We start from the raw sequence: 23,135 nt of genomic DNA on the forward strand, positions 1-23,135 counted from the left end.
TATATAAAATAGGTATAAAATCAAATAAATCAGCATTTGCAAAGCTTGCTAAACAGGCTTGTTTTATAAAATACAACTGAAGCATTTTCTGTAGAGCCCACTGTTACAAACTGGACGTTTTTGTTAACAGGTCCATGTAAATGTCTAAAACTGCCTCTAGGTGGCATTCAGAAACATTTTACGGTTGCCAAATTTTTGCATCCCGAGCATTAAACTCAAGAGACCCCATTTGGGGTTCAGGACCCACAGTACTTTAACTCTTACTTAAAAAGCCCATTCCCTTTTCCAGATAGAGTAGCAAAAGGCTGTCCAGGGAGACACTATAGAAACATTAATCCAACTTACTGCTTCCTACAGCTTTTTTGAATGCCTGGGCAGGAAAATGGTGGCAACAGCACCCGCAGGCAACTGTGTCCTGAGGTGGCGCTGATGCTTCCCCCTTATCTTATTCTCAAGTCATATCAAAATTCATGACTTTACCTCCAAAACAAGCCTTAAACTTATATACAGGGTCAATTTATACACAAGTATGCAGCAGGCACACTGAGAAACCTATTAGCGAATTGTGGCCCAAATGGGACCAAAACCATTTACAAGCACAAACTTTTTTCAAGCAGACACCACAACAGTATAGTCATTTGAGAGACATTTTTACTGAAGTTACAATACATTAGTAACAATGGGAACCAGTCGTTTTGTATTAAATATTTTTATCATCATGAAAAGTGCAAGAACTGAGACTCACAAGTCACAATTTTATAAAAAGGTACATTTTATTCAATTATATGAAAGCTGGCTTGATGCATTTGGATACTCCTTGACAAAAATGTCCTGTTCAAAGGTATAATGATACGTATATAATGGGCCAGAGCTTAGGAACGTTAACATTTGGGGATAACAAACCCCAGGTTTCTTTAACCAAAATTGGGCAGAAATCTAGGAGCTGTAAAATTAGCATAGCAAGCTCTGTAATGGGCAAGGCTTTTGCACTGGCATTTCTCAAAATCTGATCTATCAAGCAATGGACAGAACTGGGAGAGTTTGATATAGCAAAACAATTACAAGATGCAACATGATTAGCTACCATGGTAGAAACAATCTCCATCATTCCTGGTTCTTACAATATGGGATAGTTTTAAAAGTACTTTTAAAAAGATATAGATTATCAGCAACACAAATACACTATTTTTTTTAATAAAAAAAGATCAGCAATTTAGACATACTGTATACAGAATACATTGCTCAGGTGTTCATATTGAAAACAGATTCCACAGCATACTTAAAATGTGATCAGTGCTACCATGAAAGAAGCCACAGCAATTATAAGAAAGTGTTGAAATAACATGGCAGCCTCATGTAACATGGCATTTACGTTCCATTCAAATTAACGGCATTAAAAGCACGCTTAGGTTAAATTGTGGCCAGTATTTGAATAGTACAGTGGTATATTTTTGCTCCAGGATTGCTCAAATATCTACAGTTTAATAAGCCCCAGACTGTATGCCCTGGCAAATACTACACAGATTTTCAACATTGGCAACCAGCAGGCATTGTTATACTGTGATATGATACAGGTAATATTTTAGCACATACAGAATTACAACTGTGTCATATTTATATAGTTATCAGCTAGCACCACTATATCCAAGGCAGTGAAGCATATTTACAAGTGGTTTTTTTTTTTTCATACTGGCTGTAAAAATATATTCTGAAAATCTTGAATATTAATCTTAAGGCCTCTAAGGCTGCAATTCTACTGTCCCAGCATCATGTATTGGGGCAATAGGAAGAAGCAGATCTTCCCCACAAGGCATTGACCTTAGAAGGGGATACCGAATGTCAGACCCACTCATGCCCTCCTAGTCACCATGGAGTTCCCATAGTGGCCCTAAGTTGGCTCTCTAAACTAGGAAAGAAGACAAAGGGGGCATGTTTCAGAAGACCTGGACCTTCTGAATTCAAAGGCCTCTCAGCCCCTGATCATGCCCCTAATTCAGAATGAAACACAAATGTGCCTCAGAGTATATCTCTTTGTCGGAGGAGGTTGTTTCTGCAGTGTAAGTCACCAATAAGCCCTGGACGGAGGAAGAAACAAGCGGTAAATCACTATCATTGGCCCATCTAACAAGTATTTGTAGGGTTCTAGATAGAATGGAGCCACCAAAGGCAAACGGTTCCCTCTATTTACCTCATTCCTTATGATTGCATTCTAAAAGCCAGTAAGAAATCTAGATTTGTAAAGCTTAGACAAGTTTTAATTTTACATAAAGATGAGGCTTTTGTACTGCCTTTTGCCCTGTTTGTTTATGAAGTGTGTTGACTCAACACATGAAGAACACTTGTCCTACCTTTCTGTGTCTCCAGATTCATTAATTTGGAAAATTATAACTTGGCACCATGAGCTTTTTGCTGCATGTAGAAGCTCCTCAAACCAGATTGGGAATCCATAAAGAATCATGGTTACAAATGGCAAGGGGGGTTTCTATATGTAGTGGAAGCTCTCCTGTTCAGACTACAGTCAGCCCTCCACATTCACTAAGTACACAAGACCCCGTTGAAAAGTAGAAAAATCATTAAAGAAAAAATACAATTTTTAAAAAATCTGGGACAGAGGTATCAAACGTGTGACCCTCCAGGTGTTTGGGCCTCTAATTCCCAGGAGCACTAGCTAGCTTGCCCAATGGGCAGGACTTATGGGAGCTGAAGTCCAAAACACCTCGAGGGCCACATATTTCACACCACTGATCTAGGAGATCACTTCTCTAGGAATCTCAAGGTGCTCCAATGTGACTCAATGGTCAACTTCTGCCACTGAGTTGTGCTAGAGGACCTAGAGATTTTTAGAAAGGACTTCTCTTTAGGAATGTCTAGATCCTCCAGCATAACTCTCTGGTCAACTTTTGCCAAAAGATGACAATAGAATCACATTGGAGGACCGAAAGATTCCTTGAGAGACCATATTAATTAAATCTGCAAACAATCAAACCTGTGAATGACAAACTGTAGTTACTTTTCATGTGGGGATAGCGATGGAACTAGACAGAAAAAGGCAGGGCTAGTGTGCTTTTTTATATGTTGGATTTACATGTGCTTTATATAATGCCTGAATGGCACTATTGACTTTTCTCACAGGGTGTATGTTTGTCCAAATGTCATTACTTCTGGGTTCTCATCATTATTTCAACTGTTTTACTACCAAAAAAAGTCAGAATAGTTGGCACCATTGCCTTTTGACTTACAGCACTAGGAGCTCATCTGGAATGGCTACAGTCTGTTCACTGGGTCCCCACTGTGCCATTTCAACTTGCCTGGTTGTCAAATTGATAATGGGGCCTGTCGCTTCTCAAAATCCTTACCTTGTTTGTTTGAATATGTATATGCCTTCAAGTCCCTAGCTAGCCGACTTATGGTGACTCCTTGAATTTTATAGGATTGTCTTAGGCAATCTTATAAAATTGCCTAAGGTTTTGCCCATTCCTTCCTCTGAAATATAACCTATAGCACCTGATACTTATTGGTGGTTCCTCATTAATTACATGGTCCTAAATCCAACATGACACTGGTAGTAATGTTGGACTCTTCTCCTACAGTTGTCACTGGTGTCCCAATGCTCCGGAGGGTCTTCCATTCCTTGGAACGAAATTTTGAGAATGCCAGCACCTATCTTAGTCTGGATTATATTCTTATGCAAGCAGACATTTGGTGCATGACACAGTCTGTGCTTTTCAGTGGTTTTATTTATTTCCCTGAATTCTCTACAGCTTTTTATTTCAAATAGCCTTAGACTAGGACTCTTATTGGTTTCAGATATTTCCATCAGAACCAATCTTCATTAGAACTGGAGATTAAACCTATCTTTCTGCAAAATTGTTTACGTTTAGCAAAATTGTTAAACTGAAAATAAATGATGAGGGTGCTGTTCAGGTGCCAGAAGGCACTTAATTGTTAATAACAGCTAGTTGGGAAACTACCACAATAAACTGTTGATTATGCCAACTGATTTCCAAAAAAAATTTAATCATTAGTTCATATCATTAATTGCAAACAGACACAATGAATAACAACTTTCTTATTCTTAGTAGCGAACGAACATAAATCATTTTATGACTAAGAAAAGATAATTGATTAAGGGTATGTAAATGTTATTACCATGTTCTAAAACAGTTTCAGTAAGTAGCTGGTATTTTTAAAAAATTAAAACATGAAGGTAGTCGTTCTAATATATGAATATACACAAGATTAGGGAAGACCTTTTTTGAGAATAAGCATAGTGATACAAAACTGTGCAAATATATGAGTTCTCCAGAACTCTTCTCTTGCGCTTGGTAACACTAGCTGGAAAAGAACTTGGGTTTTTTCCACAAATAATGATTAAACATATTCTTGAATGTCATTCTTGGCTCTAGCAGTTCTTAAAAATGGTAACAAACCCATTACACTATTGTTGTCTTTACACAAGTAATGTAAGCCTACAATTTTATGAACACTTATGTAGGAATCAGCCCCAACACTGTATAAAATAGAATTGATTCAACATGTATAGGATTGCTATAAAGGTTTTAACATATGAACCATTATCACTTTTTTCTTTATCTGTGGACAACATAGCCCATCCTGTGCAACCGGTACAAGAGGAAGCGATTCCAAGGCTTAAGGCACTTCCTATGTTGCAAATATACCTTCAATGTTTGGAATAACTCTCCAATACACCACAATTAGAAGTGTATCTAGGGCCATTCACAAAGACGACTTCATAGATTTCTTCCTAACAGAAAAACTATCCAAACTAGATAAAGGTAAAGGTTTTCCCCTGACATTAAGTCTAGTCGTGACTCTGGGGGTTGGTGCTCATCTCCATTTCTAAGCCGAAGAGTTGGCGTTGTCCATAGACACCTCCAAGGTCATGTGGCCGGCACGAATGCAAGGAGCGCCGTTATCCAAATTAAGTCATACAAAACCTTTTTTTAATACTATGCACACACAAAGCTACCAACAGATATTTTTGCGGGATAACCAAAAAACCATAGTAGTGAAATGGTAAACAATACTATATAACTAATTATACGAATAAATAGATAAATGCTACACTTTAAAAGAAGAAGAATGCCACTGTAGATCATGGTTAAATCTGGTTAAAAAATTCAATTACATTTGCCTGTTTCAAACACTTACGATGCAAACTGCTTTGGACAAATGAAATAATTTAAAATCATCCTGAGCACAATGAGATGGTAAAGGCATGGGTTTAATGCATATTCCAACCCATTGTCAATTTTATTTTGTGCAGTTAAGAGACACTGCACATTCATCCAAATTCAAAATACAGAGTAAAATTATCTGTAACATGCAAAAAAGTACAAAACATTCAAGAGAATAGAAAGAATAAAGTCCAAAGCACCTCCCCCCCAAATTATGTTGCTGGACAAAAAGCAGACAACCTTCAAATTATAGAAATGAATGTATTGTAAAGAACAGGGGCATCTGTTGAAGACAGAATTTTCCTATTACACACATCTGTCTGAGTGCCTTTCAAAACAGCCATATAATCCAGAGTATCAAGGCAGAAAATCCCACTCACAATGTCTGTTTTGAACTGGGTTATCTGAGTCCACACTGCCATATTTTCCAGTTCGAAGCAGAAAATGTGGAATTTTATTCAGCTGTGTGGAAGGATCCTTATATATCTAAGGTTTGTGTATTTTCCTCATAGCAGATTGTGGGAGCTGTAATCTCTCTAGTTGAAACCAAAATAACTAATCTCCAGAGACAATCCACATACGTAAGACATTGTCTCCAGGGACAATCCACATACATAAACTTACTAATATCTTTCTTTTAGATCCTTTCAAAACACAACATTCTTGACTCCAAATTCTCCCTCCATTTCCTATTGATTTCCATTCACCATTCTTTCTCATACCAAGGAAAATCACCTTTGTAAACTTAGAAATCCTGCACTAGACCACAAAAGTAAAAGCAAAATTTTATTAAAATTATTTTTAATCTTACATTAAGATGACCAAGTGACTTAATATTAGTAGTGGCCAGCAATGTCATTTACGACACAGAAGTTCATTTTCTCAACCAATGCTTTAAAGCACTTCAACTACTGTAACACATTCACCTTTGTCTAACAAAAAGAGGTGTCTTCACTCTGCTCAAAACTCTGAAAATAATAGATGGCTGGGGGGAAATAAAGAAAACATCACCAATCTATACTGAACAACACATGGATTTGTATCAAAGAAAAAAATCCCAAAAGGCACATGATAAACACCTAGATATTGCATCTAAAAAGCTACGGGGACAGGCTGATAATCAACAATAGATATGGAGTTGGTCATTTAACTTCCCTCAGATTGAGGAGAAATGTTCCAGAAGTTGATTCAAAATCCACTAAAAGTGATACTACAGGAAAGAAGCTACAATTTCCACCAGCTTTTCTCCACACCAAAATCCTGGCTTATATAAGTATTCACCCACCAAAATCCTGACTTATATTACAAATTCACAAAATTAGACATTTTAATATATATATATATATGTATGTGTGTATATATATATAGATAGATTTTTATACCCTTGCAGATATTTTCTTATATGGGAATTTGTGTGTCTTCTCTCTTTCCTATTCATTACAAATCAAAATACTTACCAAAAATGTTATGCCTCATATAGGGATATTTGTGACTGCAAAGCCAGTATTGTATAAATATAACTGGCAGAGTCTTATAAATATAATATTTTCAAAGTCTTACATATTTTACAATTGGAGATATTCTTGTAAGTACCGTAACTTTAGCTTCTCGTAGAACTGACATTCTCATATAAGTAGGTCTTTTCATATAAGTCCAGCTACATGAAGAAAGTTCATGCATGGTAACACATATATTAAAGGAATTGTGTAGAAGAGGTAGAAGAATCAGAAATACAGATTACATTCCCGATCAGTTACTGTCAAACTACTAGATGATACTATATACCTAACATTGTTTTTGACTATGAGATTTTTATTCCGAGTTCCCAAAAGGAAGAAACCTTAAACCCTTGAGCCCATGTAGATGGTGGTGCCTTTTTAGCCTGGGTACTAACTGGTAATATTTTGCCCAGATTTCTTCTCGTAGACGGTCAACTGTGCAGCCAGGTAGGACTAGATAGCACCTTGGTATAATCCAACATAGCTCTTATGTTCTCAATGTCATAATAGGAAAATAGCACATCACGCTCAATACTCTGCTTCAAGCACATCTACACTGAAAATTCTGTTACTACAAAAAAACTAAACATTAAATAAAATGCCCATTGGGTATTACAGGGGGGAAAAAACCTTGCACCACAGAACTACAACAAAATTTAAATAACTATTTTATGTCACATAAATTTTGAAATGAAATTAGGAAAAAGAAGACCTTGCAAGCTTGATTGGAACAGTGAAAGGTTTAGAAATTTACAGAGCAATCCTATGCATGTATATTCAGAGGTAAGCCTCATTGAGTTCAAGGGATATTACTCTCAAGCAAGTGAGTACTAGATTGCATCCTCAAAGTCTCTGAAAAGATTCCTCCCTCTTTCCTTTCACATATCTATCTCCTGCAGTTTTGTGTCACAGGGGGAATAATGAAGCTCATGTAACGAACGGGAGCATTATGTTACACTGGCAACATTATGTCGCCATCACAAAGTTCCCTTTGTTTATAAAAAAAACCACTCAAAAATCCCCACCCAACTGCAATAAGCTCAGGCGAAGGGTTTCACCCATAAGGAGTGTTATCAACGTATGTACATTCATCATTGTGTAATAAATACTTGTATAGTACACTGATGGTGCATCTCCTGTGCTGTTCTACTTGTACTTTCTAATTACCCCTCAAAATTCAATCAAGCCATTCAAAGGACACCTCCTATTTTTCCAAACGTTGTGCTATTTACGCGATACTGTGCCAGTGAACAGGATAAAGGGTGCTATCATTAAAACATGGAAGTTCTAGATAGCTAGATTTCAGCAAACAAGAGGTACATAGACGCAAATATGCCATTTTGGCCACTGTCACATTAATTGTAGTTGTTCCATTCATGAAGGCAAAGGCAAACTCCATTTGAGTCCAAGTGTATTCAACGGGAGGGATAACTACTACTATTTTTCATCACGATCCCTGTTCTACGCAAATCCAGAAAAGCATTCCAGACCCTTCGTATTAGTTCATTTCCTTGGAACAAAAGCAAGGTCATTCATCAACTTCTGCATACAAGCCATGTAACAGCAGGAATCAAACTTTGGATCTTAACTCCTCCACTTTGCAACTGCTACTAAACCTGATCCTGTTTTTACCATATAATGGAATCTTATGCTAAATTAGACCACAGGACCATCTTTAAAATATACTGTTTACACTACACTGGAATTGGTTCACCAGGTTTTTAGAAAGATGGTTTTCCCAATCCCTGCTATAGATGCCAGGGGCTGAACATGGACATCTTCCATGCAAAGCTTATGCTTTGCCAATGACCTACAGCCCTTCTCCTATGCCTTGTGTAGTTAGGCCCTTAGATTCCCTGACATGCCATGTTCAGTCATAAGCGCCCTTCAAGAAAAATGAAAAACAAAACCCACCACTACATAACAGAACTGTTGATATTTTACAGTTTTAAAAAATATTTATATGGATTTCTATGAGAATATAATCACAAAAAGTTTTTGAAGTCTCTTTGGGTGAATCGATGCTTATGTCAAAGATGTTTGCCTCTTCAGATCCCACTCATGGAAAACATATTTCTTATTCCTGCATGCTAATTCTACAGTATAATGACTAATCCCTTACATATGGAAAGTGGCAAACAGAGGGGTTCATGCATACAGCATAAATGTTTACATACCAAATTCTGATTTATTTTTCATATTATTTGGGACTGTTAGACCAGAGGGGGAAACACTTTTGGGACTCCAATTAGTTTTATCTGAATGTCTACATATCATCTGTCGTCATGCGGAATAAACTTATCATAGTCAGGCCCATATATCTCAGGTTACTTTTTTGTTGAAATGGTTTGTTTGTTCTTCATGTGTATTGATAACATTTCAAACAGCTGCAGAAAATGGACTTTTCTTTCATCAGGAGGTGGTTCCTTGCTGAGCAGCATCGCTGTGCTGTCCAAATGTCCACTTAGCAGATGAATGTTCAGCGACTCAGTGATGCTGAGTTTGTATAAAATCTGAAGTAAACAGTTCTTGGCGTCAGCTCAGGTAGACAGTGGAACTAAATGGAAGTCTCCCATAGCTATGAAAAGAGGAGAAAGAGGAGACAGGCATGACTAGAGTTGTTCCATTATTCTCTGGATAACCTATATAACACAATATGTTTGGATTTTAAAACCAACAACCAGCATGATAAAATTAATGGTTACTCCAAGTTCAAGTTCCATCTGAACCATAGATTCTTGAAAGTAGATCTAGATTCATGGTAGAGATGGAGCTTGAAACAGATCTGAAGGTCTTCTCTCCATGCCAATCCAATCAACCCACAATTTTCACAGTCAATAGGGGGTCCGCTGAATAGGGTGGGCTGATGCAAGGAAACCGGTTGGACAGAAGTGTTTTTTGCAAGCATAAAACCAGTATGACAAAAGGAATTGAGCTCCAAGTTCAAGGAAGCTGCCTCATGTTTCCAACTCTCTATGCTATGCACTATCCCAATGATTAAGGGTTCCTTGCCCCACTGGAAAATGAGGAGGAGAAGGGAATCAGCAGAGTTTCCACCAGTACATTTGTAATTCCCTAAAGTTTCCACCAACACATTTGTAATTCCCTAAAGCTGGGGCCAATTCACTGTGAGTGTATGTGTGACCTCAGGGAAGTAGTTCTTAACTGAATCCCGCAGACCCAATGAAGTTCATGGAAGAAGAAAGGATGATTGCTTACCCTGGCACTTACTCTATTGGCTCTTTTCTCTTCATCAGGAAGTGGAGGCATTGGGTACGGATATTTTCTGCTGGAGGCAATGGAACCAGTAGATGATGATGGGGACTTTGCAGGAGAAAGAGTCCTAAAGGGTTGGAACAAGAAAGAAAAAATAAGCAGAAGGTCTTGAGATACCAGGCTTTTTGCAGAAAATGAAAATATTCTGCCATTTTGTTGAGCATGTTTTTCAATTGCTCGGTTAGGGCCTTTGGTTTCCCAGCCGCATTTTGGGGGAATGCACACTTTCCAAGGTCCCTCATCTGCAATTTCTATTTCATTTTAGATTTCCTGGGGACAGCAATTTAGCAGCATGAAATGGCTTTCACTTCTTGCCACTTTTTGTAACAAAACTACAGAAGTCATAATTATTTATAAGAAAGAAAATAGTGGTTTATGATGAGCCCAAATTTGTGTAGCACAGTGACAGATTGAGCAAGTATCAACTTAGCCCAGGTAGCTTTTGGTAAACCATTCTCTCAGTTAACCTCAGTCTGCTATTTGAAATATGGGGCTAATGAGACTGGTCGTTGTAGCATAAGATTGCTGAGATAATAAGTAAAAAAGACACCCAAATTTTTACATTGTTATCTTCACCATCTTCACCACTACTATTTAACTAATTATTCCAGTATATACAAGAAAGCATCAATTTGTTCATGCATTTATTTATTTTTTATTGGTTGACAAAGTGATGTAGGACAAAAGGACTTCATAAGTCTGCTGAAGCTAAAAGGGGCCTTTCCATGGCCACCCCAAATCATCACGGGCTCAGACCTTACCTGCAATCTTATGTATGTTGGAACTAAACCCCGCTGGATGTAGCAAAGCTTACTCCCAGTGTGCAAAAGATTGCAGCCCAAGTTGCTTACAAAGAACTCACGAGATACATTTAGCACAGTATATAAAGAACATATTTATATAAAAGCATGCGGTTTAGGGGGGAAAGGTTAATTAAGAGGAAACACTGGCAAAGACAAAGGGCTCAGTTGTTAGACATGCAAGCATCATCCAGTGCATATTGGTTCCAGCCAAAGTTTGAATGGACCGAGGAGTGGCGGGAGAAGGGTAGACAAAAATGGACTGATTAGTCAAAGCAATCAGCATTTCTGTACAAGGTGAAGAAAGAAAGCAGTAGCAAGTCAATGTCCGCATCACATGGAAGTAGCATTGCCAGGTGTCTCCTATTATAATGGATGTCCCTTATCTGAGGACCAGGATGCCCGTCCCTCCTAGGGCTGGCAAGTGTCCCTTAAAGGATGTCCTCTATTTGTGAGTTGGGAAGCTTTTCTTTTTATAGAGACTAACAACCTGTCAAAAACTCCAGTATTTTTCAGTGTGGATTTGTCATAAACATATAAATGTGTGCATCATTTAATATATGAAGATGGACAATATATTAATTTTACAGAGAAATACTTGGCTAAGCTAACTGAAATCAAGACTTCTATCAGGTATGTAAAAGAATCTTGCAGCATCTTAGAAACTAGCTGAGAGAAAAAAGTTGATAGTATAAGCTCTATGTCTTTGACTTCTGTTTGGTGTTTAGGTGTAACACACACTTATCAACAGGTACTTTCTGATTGTCAGCCCTGCATGTTATCCATTCCAACGGTCCCTTATTGCTATGTTGAAAACCTGGCAACACCACGAGGAAATAGGTCAATAAATCCTCTGCATTTCATTAGCTAGAATTTTACATACAAGGACAGGAATGACTGAACTTTCTCAGAATCAGATTCTTAACCTGCAGGTTCTGTACTATACAATTGGCATCATTGCCAGTCAGCATAGAGTTGCAATGATGAGAACTTGCAGTCTGATACATCTGCAGGGTCCCAGTCTGACAAAGGGCTTTTCTAAACCAATCTAAACTAGTCCAAACCAATTCAGAGCCACCTAGGAAATGAAATATTAAGACCACCCAACCTACTTGAGTCCTCTGCCCATGGCATCTCTCTTCACACACAATACCTGCACTTCCCTCTGTTGAGCACAACAATGGATCCATTCTGCATGGTTCTCCTAGTCATTAGTGTGAAATCCTTGCTTCTTCTTCTTTTGATGCTACTCAGATATGATTTATACATTTTACACTGAATGGCATAGCTGCCCTCATATGGTCCCAAGTAACATCTATACTTTCTACTTCCGCAATTAAGGTGAATGTTTTTACCCAACTATTGCATCAACAGATGATGTAACCATACACTCTGTTCAAACTATCTAGACTGAAAATGTCAAACAAAAATGGATATCTGATATTTTGGGCTATATCTCCTGCACACCTCTAGCACTCACTATGCTAGGCTGAACCAATGAGAGATGACATAAGCTTTGCTCAGAGTAGCATAGGGAGCAACCATGAGCTCTTGAGTAAAATATGAACAGACACTTCTATTAGCCTTCATTCTCTAAGCTCAATAATTTGTTTACCTGCTCAAACACAATCTACCTGTTCCTGGACTTCTTCACACACATCCCTCCTGCTTCCTGTATGCATTTGTTATTATTACTTGCCTATGAATGAGGAACTTCAATGAGCTGCAGTTATCAACAGGTCTTGCCAATGCAGGGCCATAACTTCCTTTATTGAAGCAATCCATCTGTACTCTTAGGCTGTATCTATATCCCTAATATCCCAGGATCTGATCCCAGATTAGCTACTTTGAACTGGATTATATGAGTCTACACTGCCAGATAATCTCAAATACCAAGATAATCTGGGATTCGATTCTGGGACATAGGGCAGTGTAGATCCAACCTTCCTTTCCTGCTAGCTTCCTATTTACAGAACACAGAGCATATGCAGCTGTACAGTATAACAATTCAAGTCTAAATTTGAAACAAGTCTATCTCTTCAAGGAACACATGGAGAATATAGTGTATAGGTCCTAAAATAAATTCTTCTTGTGTTATATAATGGATGGTATAGGGATACTCAACATTTTGTCTCCAATTGTTTCTATATAACACAGGATCTACTCCAGGATTGAGAGAGATATGTCCCTCCAGATATATTGAACTACATTATCTATCATTTCTTTTGTCACGGTTGGTAGAACTGATGGAAGTCATAAACCAAACTATCTGGAAAATCAAACCATTCCTATCCTTCATCTACTGAAAATGTAGCTAAATAATACCGTAATACTATATGTTGGTATGGTCAAATTCTATATTACAGATTTTCATAGTTGATGTAATATTTTTGAATTTCAATGAAAAAATAGCCACATTAGCTTCTGGCATTCAAAACAGAGAGTCTTGTGGCACTTTAAGGCGTGACATGTTTAATTTGCCACAACATTTTTGCACTCCATTCTATCTTTCCAAATGCAAGTGATCACACGCAAGGGATGTGATAACATGAGCTTATGCCAACTAACATATAGCAAGCTGTGTACATGAGATGCTAAAAAAAATCCTAGATTTATTTATTACTCTTCTATATGGAGTAGTAATAAGAAATAAGTAGCTGCCATCTAAATTTATCTTTTCATTCAGAATAATATGCAGACCAATTCTGCTTAGCACTTACTCAACTTTACTGGTCTCATAGTGGACTGTGAGTAAAAATGATTTGACTAAAAATGGTCACAAATTGCCTCGTACAAGTATTCTCCTGAGCTTCCCCCAATCATATTCAGGCACTTAATGAGTCCAATTGTGGTCAGTTACTACAAAATATGTCATTCAAACTGATCCAACGCCTCCTAGAAATTGTCAAAATCTACTTTGAAATACAAAATTGGGCAGTTTTGCAAAGGCCTCACCTCTACTAAGATGAGAACACTTTTTAGATACCCCAAAATGATACTTTGCTGCAACATCCCTTTCAACAAGGTTCCCTGGGGGAGCTATATCAAACCTCCATCCCAACACTGAATTGTTGCCTTGTATTATCTTGGTCTGGAAGCTTTCATATTCAGATATCCAGAGCTTAGAAGTCATGAGTATGACTAAAATGTTACAAAATTACATTTTAATAACAACTTAACAATTAAAAGCAGAATTACTGTGTTGGTATAATGAGTAATGTGTTTGTTGTTATTTTATTAATTTAAGCATATTTAATAAACAGGTAAAAATTCCTCATTTTGTGCTATTTTAAAAAAAAACAATCCTACTTTTTTCCCTTGCAAAAAAAGGAAGGGAATAACTACGAACACATTATGGATTTAGATAAATTTGCACACATAGCATTGTACTTCTATAACACAGCAAGTCTTCAGTGGAGTAGTTTACCCTGAAGTACTGTAAATGCAATATTAAAATCTTTATGTAAAGCAAATCAAACTCCAGTGCAACAGACCACCTTAAGTATCCACGACAAAAGTTTCCTGAATGGAGGAGAGAAATGTCACCTTTACAAGCATGTTTGTAAGTCTGTATATCCCTCCCTTTTTTGCTATCTAGATTGTGTTCTTTAGGCTATCCAGAGAATAAGGAATGAACTACACCAAATGGCTGTATAATATATCATTTTTAATTCTGACATGGAATGAACTCAACCACAGATTGTCATGTATTCTCTCCTTCAGGCATCATTTTCCCTACTCCCAGAATGCTACCAGTCTATTCTACATCTTTCGTGTAAGCCATCTTGATCCCAATATCAAGAGAAATAACCGTATCTACCTCACAACCAGTTACTGAAAATATCACTAGTTTTCCTGCTGTGTTCTAGTTTATATTTCCTTAAGACTTTCAAGAATTGAAAGTACATTTCCAATTTCAGAAAACAGGCTACAATCAGTCCTCCACATTTGCTGGGGTTAGGGATGTAGGATCCCTGAAAAAGTGGGGAAATTACCATTTCTTTTTTTAATATCTTTTTTTACCTGAGAGAACACATCTCTAACACATTTCTAGGGGCGGTTCCAGACAGCACTTTAATGAGCATCCAATAGGGTTTTAAAAACCCGACTGGACCCACATTGAAGACCGTACCCCCCTCGAAACTGCGTGCTTTTCGGGGGGGGGGGGGTGTCGAGATACAGAAGAAAACTCCTTAAAATAAACCCTAAAAACAGGGAAATAACTCACCCAGCAGCCATTTCTCCTTCTCCAGAGCTCTTCTGGCTTGTACGGGGGGGGGGGGGGGGGGGGAGAGGAGGAAAATCTCTCCTGGCCATCCCCTCTGGTACAAGCCATAAGAGCTCCAGAGAAGGAGAAATGGTTGGTGCATGTCATTTCCCTGTTTTAAGGCTTTTCAAGGGGTTTTGGGAGGGGGGTGGGGGCTATCTTGGGTGAGACAGCTGTGTGGATTGGGACCAGAAGTTGCACACCACATTCCCAGGCCCAATCTACACAGCCCCTGCAACTGGAAAGACAGGGTTCTTTTGAAAGATCTACATCTTTCCAGCTGAAAAAGCTTTGTCCTGAAACCATTTGCGTTTACCTGAGGTATCGTCTGGACACCCCTCTTAAAGAAGCAGGAGTCCCGCTTCTAAGGGGCTGTCTGGATGCGTCCTTGGTCCTCCAGTGTGATTTTAATGGTCAATTTCAACCAGAACTTGTCCAGTAAAATATGATTTCATGAACTTCAGATGGCAATTGAATTGTTAAAATGAAATTACACGAATGACACTCATTTCTATTCTGGTAAATGCAAAACAACTTTCTTCTGATTTACAAATAGTTGACTGTCATTTGCACAAAATTGAAGAAATGCTAAACCACTGAAATATTTGCTATAAGGACGTATTACAATCATTTAAAATATTTAATGCACTTCTGTCATGAATAGGTTGACATTATTCTTCCTATAAAAATATATATATAGTCAAAAAAATCAGTTGCTTCATCCTTCTTTTGATCTGCCAGTATTGTTTATGGCCAAACTGGCAACACAAATGAAAAGAGACCCAATAAATATTCACAGCATAACATCTACCTTCTCCTGATGTTAAGAGAAATTGGTTCTTTCCAGCATCTCTTACTACTGACCTCTAATGGATAGTCCAGGTACATCCTCTGATAGCACACCATTATACTTGTTGGTTGTTTCTAAAATTATCTATGGGGCTCAAATGAAGTTATTCCTGTTTGAGTACAAGAGTAAAATTCTGCTCTTTGTAGGATTTAATGTTTAACACTCTTCAAAAGGCATTGGGAAAACTCACAGCACAACCCTATGCACATATACACTCAGAAGTAAGTAGGACTAACTTACTTCTCCCAGTTGAGTGGGAAAACAACTGCAACCTAAACCCTACTGGTTAGTCCCAACAGCAACAGATCAATAGACACAGTTGCTGAATTGTGATTCGAAATGTAGATAGATCCCACTGATTCAATGGGCCATTTCTAGTTTGGACCAACAATAGGATTCAGGCTTACATGTGTTATAAAGCTACTGCATTAAGCTCTATCTATTTAGGGCTACAGTAATTTGGTTAGTGCTAGACAGAGATCATGCCCATAAAACATTATGTGGCATTAAATGACAATAAAGCTACTAAAAGCTAAAGATGGGTGATGGGAAATGCATGCGCTATGATCATCCTTTCCAACGGCTTCATTAAATCATTCAGAAAAAAACTGCAACCACACAATGAAGCCTCCAAAAGACGTCAGAAGGCAGCAAATGAACAAATGAACAAATGGTCCTCAGCACCTAAAGGATGTCACTTGGATTACAAGGAAGGAGTCCCATCATATCCGGAATATGCTGGGACAGCTCTTAAAGATGATAGAGAATTAATTTGCAAAATACCTAAAGTAGGGTCCTTCAGTGTTTTTATTCACATCTTCTACCCACTTAGCTACATTATAGTCTCTTTTGAACCATGGATTTAAATACCTGCAAAAAGCAACGGGAGGAATAAAACAGCAGAAAAATAGAGAAATATCTGAAAACACATAGCACAAGCCCAGATCCCCTTCCCAACACCCGCCAAGTGCTAGGAATGGCATTCAATGAGTCAATAGAGAGATGTTATGCAGTGAAACTCTGAGGTGTGGGCTTGAAAATGAATCCCCCCTGGAAATTAATGTAGGCTTACATTTTCAATAAACTGTCTTTTAATGCAGCCATAAGTATGGGGACTTCATCTTCAGAGTACAAGAACATACATCTTACATCTTACAGTTTGGATTCTAGAAAACTTTGGAAATTATTTCATGTATTAAGAGAGCAGAGAAAAGGAACTATAACCACCTTTATTTGTGCTGAATAGGCAATATCCAAAATCCAAAATAGGGAGCAGAGACCAGTGAAAGGTCCATATTATGTTATAAACTATCCTTCAAAAATTACAATTCATTTAACTTGGTTGGCTAGTGGGCATCACTTGAATGGCTCAAGGTTAGTCATTTTATTTCAGTTCTACATCTTTAACCCAATTCACAGACTGAAGGAGATATAGGAATATGATCTGCCTTGTGCCATAACATTTCTAAATATCAATAGACTGCCTGCTTGAAGGAGGCCAGTTGGTATATTGTCCCTGATTCCTAGCAGAAGACTGAAGTTTATGGTCTTTGGGGGTAATTCTATTTCTACAGTTCCAAATAAACTAACTCCATAGGAAAAGAGAAGAAGTTGTTTAAATTTGCAAACAAATGTGGGTTGATTAACCCTTTGTACATCTTATCAACGCTACATAAAAAGCTAATTTGCATCACACGACAGTACAACTAGCCATTTCCAACAGGGCAGACTGAATATGCAACTCATAACAGCAAATACACCAATGTCAGCATACTTGATTCTGTTGAGCGCTTGAAATAGTTACTTTTGTAGACAGAAAATCCCAGATTCCCCCAGCCCAGCTGGCTAATGGTGGATTCTAGGAGTTATGGTTCAAAAAGGTAAACGTTCTAAGCTCTGGTTCCGTGTGGCAAGCTATCACACATATAAACATCTTGCAACATGATGAAATCCACCAAATGGAATGAGTGTTCTGAAAACCTATGTACAGTCTTTCTATGTACATAAATCAATGCTGTGACTCATGGATGGACAACCTACCCTGCTCTATAAATATGGATGATATAAGATGGGCAACTGTACATGCAAAATATACATGGATTTTGGTCAATGTGGATGAGAATTCCATCCCTTCCAAAAGCCTAGCTTCTGGCCCCAGCACAAACGAGATATCATTTTCAAGGTAAAAATGTTCAGTCTGGATCTAGCTACACCTGCTTGTCAATAGAACATCTACATAATTATACTGGAATCTTTCCTCATTTTTATACCCCAGATCAAGAATAAGGACCTTTTGGACCTCAAGGTGTTTTGTTCTAAAATTCCATACTATGTTTGCTGGAGTTTCTGAGCATTAGAGTCTGAAATATCTGAAGAGCCAACAGTTCCCCATCTCATGACTATCTCCACTACTAGTATAAAGACTGCTTTTACTGAAGTCAGTGCAATACAAGAAGCAACTAGTAGTCTATGTCCTCCACAGGATAATGTTAAATATATCTGTGGCTGACATACAGTCAGAGAACCCCTGGTCTCCTACAAACTGAATTATAAACAGCACCACAATCTCTTGAGGCCACCAAAAAGTATACTATGGAGAATCTCAAGGTTTTAAACAAAAAGTCACTTGCAAATATTTTCAGTTAAAAAGAAAAAAGAAGGGTACTCAGGGTTATACCAATGGTCTTTCAAAGGCAAGGACGGGCAGAAAGGATCTACCTTTTTCTCCTTGTCCCTGCTTTATACAGTCGACTGTCCACATTCACTGCTGTTAAGGGCACAGAACCCACACAACAGTGCGAAAACCTGAATAAAAACACCACTATTCTTTTAAACTGGGAAAACACATCTCTAGTAATCGTCAGATCCTCCAGTGCAACTCTGTAGTCAATATCCAGCTGCAGTTGACCACATAGTCAATGACCACATAGTCATATTGGGGTATCTAGAGAGTCTAAAAGATATCACCATTATCAAATCCACAAATATTGAAATCCACAAAAGTCAAACCTGCAAATGTGGTGGGCAATTGTTTGTATTATCAGATCAGATCAATATTAAACTTGGTTCACTTATTAAAGCCAGCCAACAATTCTTATTTGTGTGTGTCTCTTTCGGTTGCATGTATCTCTCCCATCACCAACCACATAAGCTCAGCCATAGTTTTAATTCTCCATCAGCCAGAAATGCTTCTAAGTAAATCAGCTTCCTGAAGAGATTAAAAACAAGGAGTGCTTTATGTTTTCCATCTCAGTTCCTAATTTATAAAGTAAAAGTTAACAGCACAGCTGGACAGCAAAACTGCTAGCAAAGCAATGGGCTCATGGCAGGATAGTGTGCGCTAATTCATGTCTTGCAGTTTTAGTGGGCTCGTGCGAGAAGAAGTGCCAAACCTTTAACCTACATTTTTTATTGGAAAGGCTTGTTTGGTAACCATGAAGCACTCCTGATCTGGATTTTATAATAAGAAAAGAGAAAGTTATTACATCAACAAGGCATGCAACTGTTGTACAACAGAGTTTGGAGGCTTTAGGGCCCATTACACAGACATAGTAACTTCTATTCCTCCCGATCAGCCTGCGGTTGGAATTTTAATATCATGCCAGGTTGCTGAATTAAATCTGGAAATAGGGGTAACTGTGCATCGGTCATCATTGATATATCATAACCTGTCCAATTAATGAGCGGGGAGTGGTTTGAAATGATGTCAATTCTCAACTAGCTTACACATAAAAACTAAACCAATGACTTGATTTGGCTTGCAATGCAACATGCAACAATGCAAAAGTACCAGGTTGGTAAGAGTGGAGAAAAAAGTACACATCAGGCCAGCAAGGAGGGCTTAGCTAGCACTGCCATCAACAGAAGAATCTCCAAGCGATCAAAGGCATTTTTGGCTACAGTGAAACTTCTGAGAAGTAACTTTTAATGGGATTTTTAAAATGGTTGCCTCAAACAAAAGGGCCGTTGCAACTGACCTGTGTTCCTGATTCCCTGCCTGGGGGTGGAGAGAGCCCCCTTGGCTTATGCCTTGGGGCGGGATTGGATTGGTGTGGGAAAGCCCAGGCTCAGAAGCATGGGACACCCGGCTGCAAAAACACAATATGCAATAGAAAAAAATTCTAAGCCAAATTGTACATTACTTATAACAATGAGGAAGATGCACACCTAGAGGCAAAGTTAGTATGAATTAACACAGAATGTTAATATGGTTATTTGGGAAGTAATTCATCAGGACATGCTTAAGACATGCTGGTAAAATTCCTACTTTTCATAGCTAAAACTACCTGCTAAACCTTTATCGAAAACACTGGGAAACACTACGTACATTTTACTGAATCAATTCAAAATCAGCACACAAACAAAAAATCAGTTCCAACAGAAATCATTTTTCACCCGCAGTTATTATCTTCTGTTCCACTAACAGAGCTTCACCCAGCAAAAACACTCATTTGCAGCTGTGATTTTAGGCTCACATTGGTAGTAAAAGTAGGCATTGCCTATAACCTATCAATTGAATCCTGCAAAGGGAGCAAGGAGAGCTTTTATTGGTTGTATTCCAACGTCATAATAAACTATGGCATTATTACACCAGTAATGAGCCCAGCCTTTCCCTCCATGCTTAATGCTCCCCAGTACCCATCACAGAGAAGGGTTTTTTCTAACTGTTTTTGATGAATGGCAGCTTATTATGGTGTTTGGCCCCAACAAATGGTAGCTCATCTCAACAGATGTTTGCTGTATTGAAGTAAGCCATGTTCAAGTCCTTTTTAAATCCCCAGCTGGCTCACCAAAAACAGAATGAAAAGTTTCCAAACTTCTCCTTGTGCCCAATCCCAGTATACAGTGGATGTGGGGAAAGGCTAGGACCAACTTTAGTTATTTCTTTGGAATACATATCAACAAAATCATCTTATTTCTGCTAGAGAACTTGGGGATTATCATGTCCATGCAGTTAATATTTGATGGGTTACCAGTAGTATTGTAATACTCTACACATCATAAACATATGTGTTATTTGTTATCTCCTCCCTTGCCTGAAATCCATTATGACACACAAATCATACTATCTGGCAGTCTGTAGAACCAGATGCTTATAAAAATGTCAATATCTGGGTATTTTGTTACAACCCCCCTCTATGTGAATATGTGAAATGCTCACTTTATGCACATACTGATGGCATTGCACAAACCAATCAAATGCTTTAAGTAAATTATTCTTTAGTTAAACTATTTATCTAGTGAAATTTACAATTATACATTATATAAAATGTTCAAATAAATTAACATGTAGGAAAAAATAAACATTTCTTAGTGTCATGCACTTCTAATATCTTACAGAACTACGTTTTGCCCAATAATATTCAAAATGATTTATTAAAATGGGTATCTAATGGGACACAAAGCATAAGAAAAGGAACAGAAATCCAAAATGCTGTTTGATGATTAAAATATTATGCTTTATTAAGAAAAAACAAGATGGTTTAAGTAGGATTTTTAACTTTCTTAACAAGTCCCTCTGAATAACCTTTGATCTACCATAAAGAAAAGGTCACATTTAATACTTAATACTCAGCATTAATGTTCCTGACTAATGCCTCCTTCTTCTATAGCATTTATTATCCATTTAAAGTGTTACTGGGGTTAGATGACCTAGGTTCAAATACCTCTTGAACCCATACTAGGTGGCCTTGTTTCAGGGACACATTATCAAATCTCACTCACAGCCTTAAGCTCATTGGAGAAAAGGTGGGATAGAAGGGCAACAAATAAATAATAACAATAAATAGCAAAACAGATTTTTTTAAAAATCTATCAGAAACCATTGTTGCATGCAGGTTAACACATTACAATCTGCGGGTGGGAGGAATGGTGCAGTATACACAAGTAAAGAAGTGTAGGACCAACACTACAAAGCAAAGTAGAACTTGGGGAATATGAAAGGCACAGACAGACTGATGGTCTTAGCTTAAGAGAAACCCAGGAATATAAATCCTTCATTTAACCTAATGCTTGTTGCTGGAAAAGTGGTATGGGAAACCTTTCAGAGACTGATTGGCTCCATAAAGGTTTTAATCTTATACACACTTTGTGAGTAAGTCCACTTATGGCTAAAAATAGATGTATTGAGTGGATGGTATAATTACATAGTTTAGTCCCTAGGTGACCCTGGACGTAGCTGTCATGAGGATGGAATAGTATTTATATGTTTCTTATCCCAGTTTTAGATGGACAGTTGACTTCCTCTAAGGTTGTGATGACTTGCAGAGCATGTTCCTCAATATTTCATTTTTGTTTGTTCAGAGAGAAACTCTGCTGTGTCAGATACTGATGAATACCTCCCTGAAGTAGCCATTTTGCCTCTGAAGTTGACACTGCAACATGTGGCACCTTAAAAGGACAAATAAATGTGATGGATTTTCTGTGTGAAAATCATAAACAGGAAAGAACTTTCCACCTGGAGCCCTTTTGGAGCATAATTACAGTCAGCCCCCCACATTCACTGAGATTAGGGTAGAAAGGCCCCTAATAAAGTGGAGGAATGATGAATTAAAATGTTCCCCCCCCCCCCCCCCGAGAGAATACCTCTTTAGGAATCGCTAGTTCCTCCAGTGTGAAGTTGACCACAGACATCCTTTCTATCGTCAAGTTGACCATAGAAGTTCAGCATAGAGTCAAAATAGGGTTCAATTCCCATTTTAATCAAACCACAAACAAATAAATTCTGCAAAAGTTCATGGGGAGATCCAGCTGTGTAGCTCTATATTGTATGTTATTGATTATTATTATTATTATTATTATTATTATTATTATTATTATTATTATTATTATCATCATCATCATCATCATCCTCATTATCTGCCATTCTCGGCAATCTTGCGGTTTGCAGTTTGGTAATACCTCTGTCTAAGATCTCTAAATACCCTTTCCTAAAGGATACTGCCAGGGCAGTTAAAGTGGAATCATAGTACTATAAAAGTGCAATAAGGAAATGCCCTGTTTCCTAAATAAAAAACCTATAAAAATCTCGGTGTGAAGTGAGGAGGTGGTTAACAGTGGATAAACATTGCTGTAAAAAATCTATGTGGATACCTAGGCTTGGTTTTTAAAATAAACAAGGGTGGGGAAAGAACTACACCTTTTTACACATTAGTGCTTTAAGACAGGAAAGAACCTCTAAAGGGTCTGGTTCAAATGTTTTGCACAAAGGAACTGAAACAGAATGACTGTAGTAGCTATTCTGTT

General features: G+C 37.8%; 1 protein-coding gene across 11 annotated transcripts in view; it reads right to left on the bottom strand.

Moving 5' to 3' along the window:
• Nucleotides 1–754: 754 nt before the first annotated feature.
• Nucleotides 755–23,135, bottom strand: part of adam22 (ADAM metallopeptidase domain 22) — a 153,204-nt gene continuing 130,823 nt past the window's right edge. For 5 of the 11 annotated variants that reach the window (XM_062984464.1, XM_008112485.3, XM_062984468.1 and 2 more), the window contains 3 exons: nucleotides 16,674–16,760; nucleotides 9,917–10,040; nucleotides 755–9,275 (listed from right to left, as the gene is read on the bottom strand). In XM_062984464.1, coding sequence (XP_062840534.1) covers nucleotides 9,255–9,275; nucleotides 9,917–10,040; nucleotides 16,674–16,760 — 232 coding nt within the window. In that variant the 3' untranslated portion in view covers nucleotides 755–9,254. Of the gene's footprint in view, nucleotides 9,276–9,916; nucleotides 10,041–16,673; nucleotides 16,761–19,867; nucleotides 19,979–23,135 lie in introns of all 11 variants that reach the window. The other 6 variants (XM_008112479.3, XM_016994316.2, XM_008112483.3 and 3 more) reach the window with 4 other exon arrangements.

This window comes from Anolis carolinensis, chromosome 6 (assembly GCF_035594765.1).
Source record: "Anolis carolinensis isolate JA03-04 chromosome 6, rAnoCar3.1.pri, whole genome shotgun sequence".
Classification (NCBI taxonomy): Eukaryota; Metazoa; Chordata; class Lepidosauria; order Squamata; family Dactyloidae; genus Anolis; species Anolis carolinensis.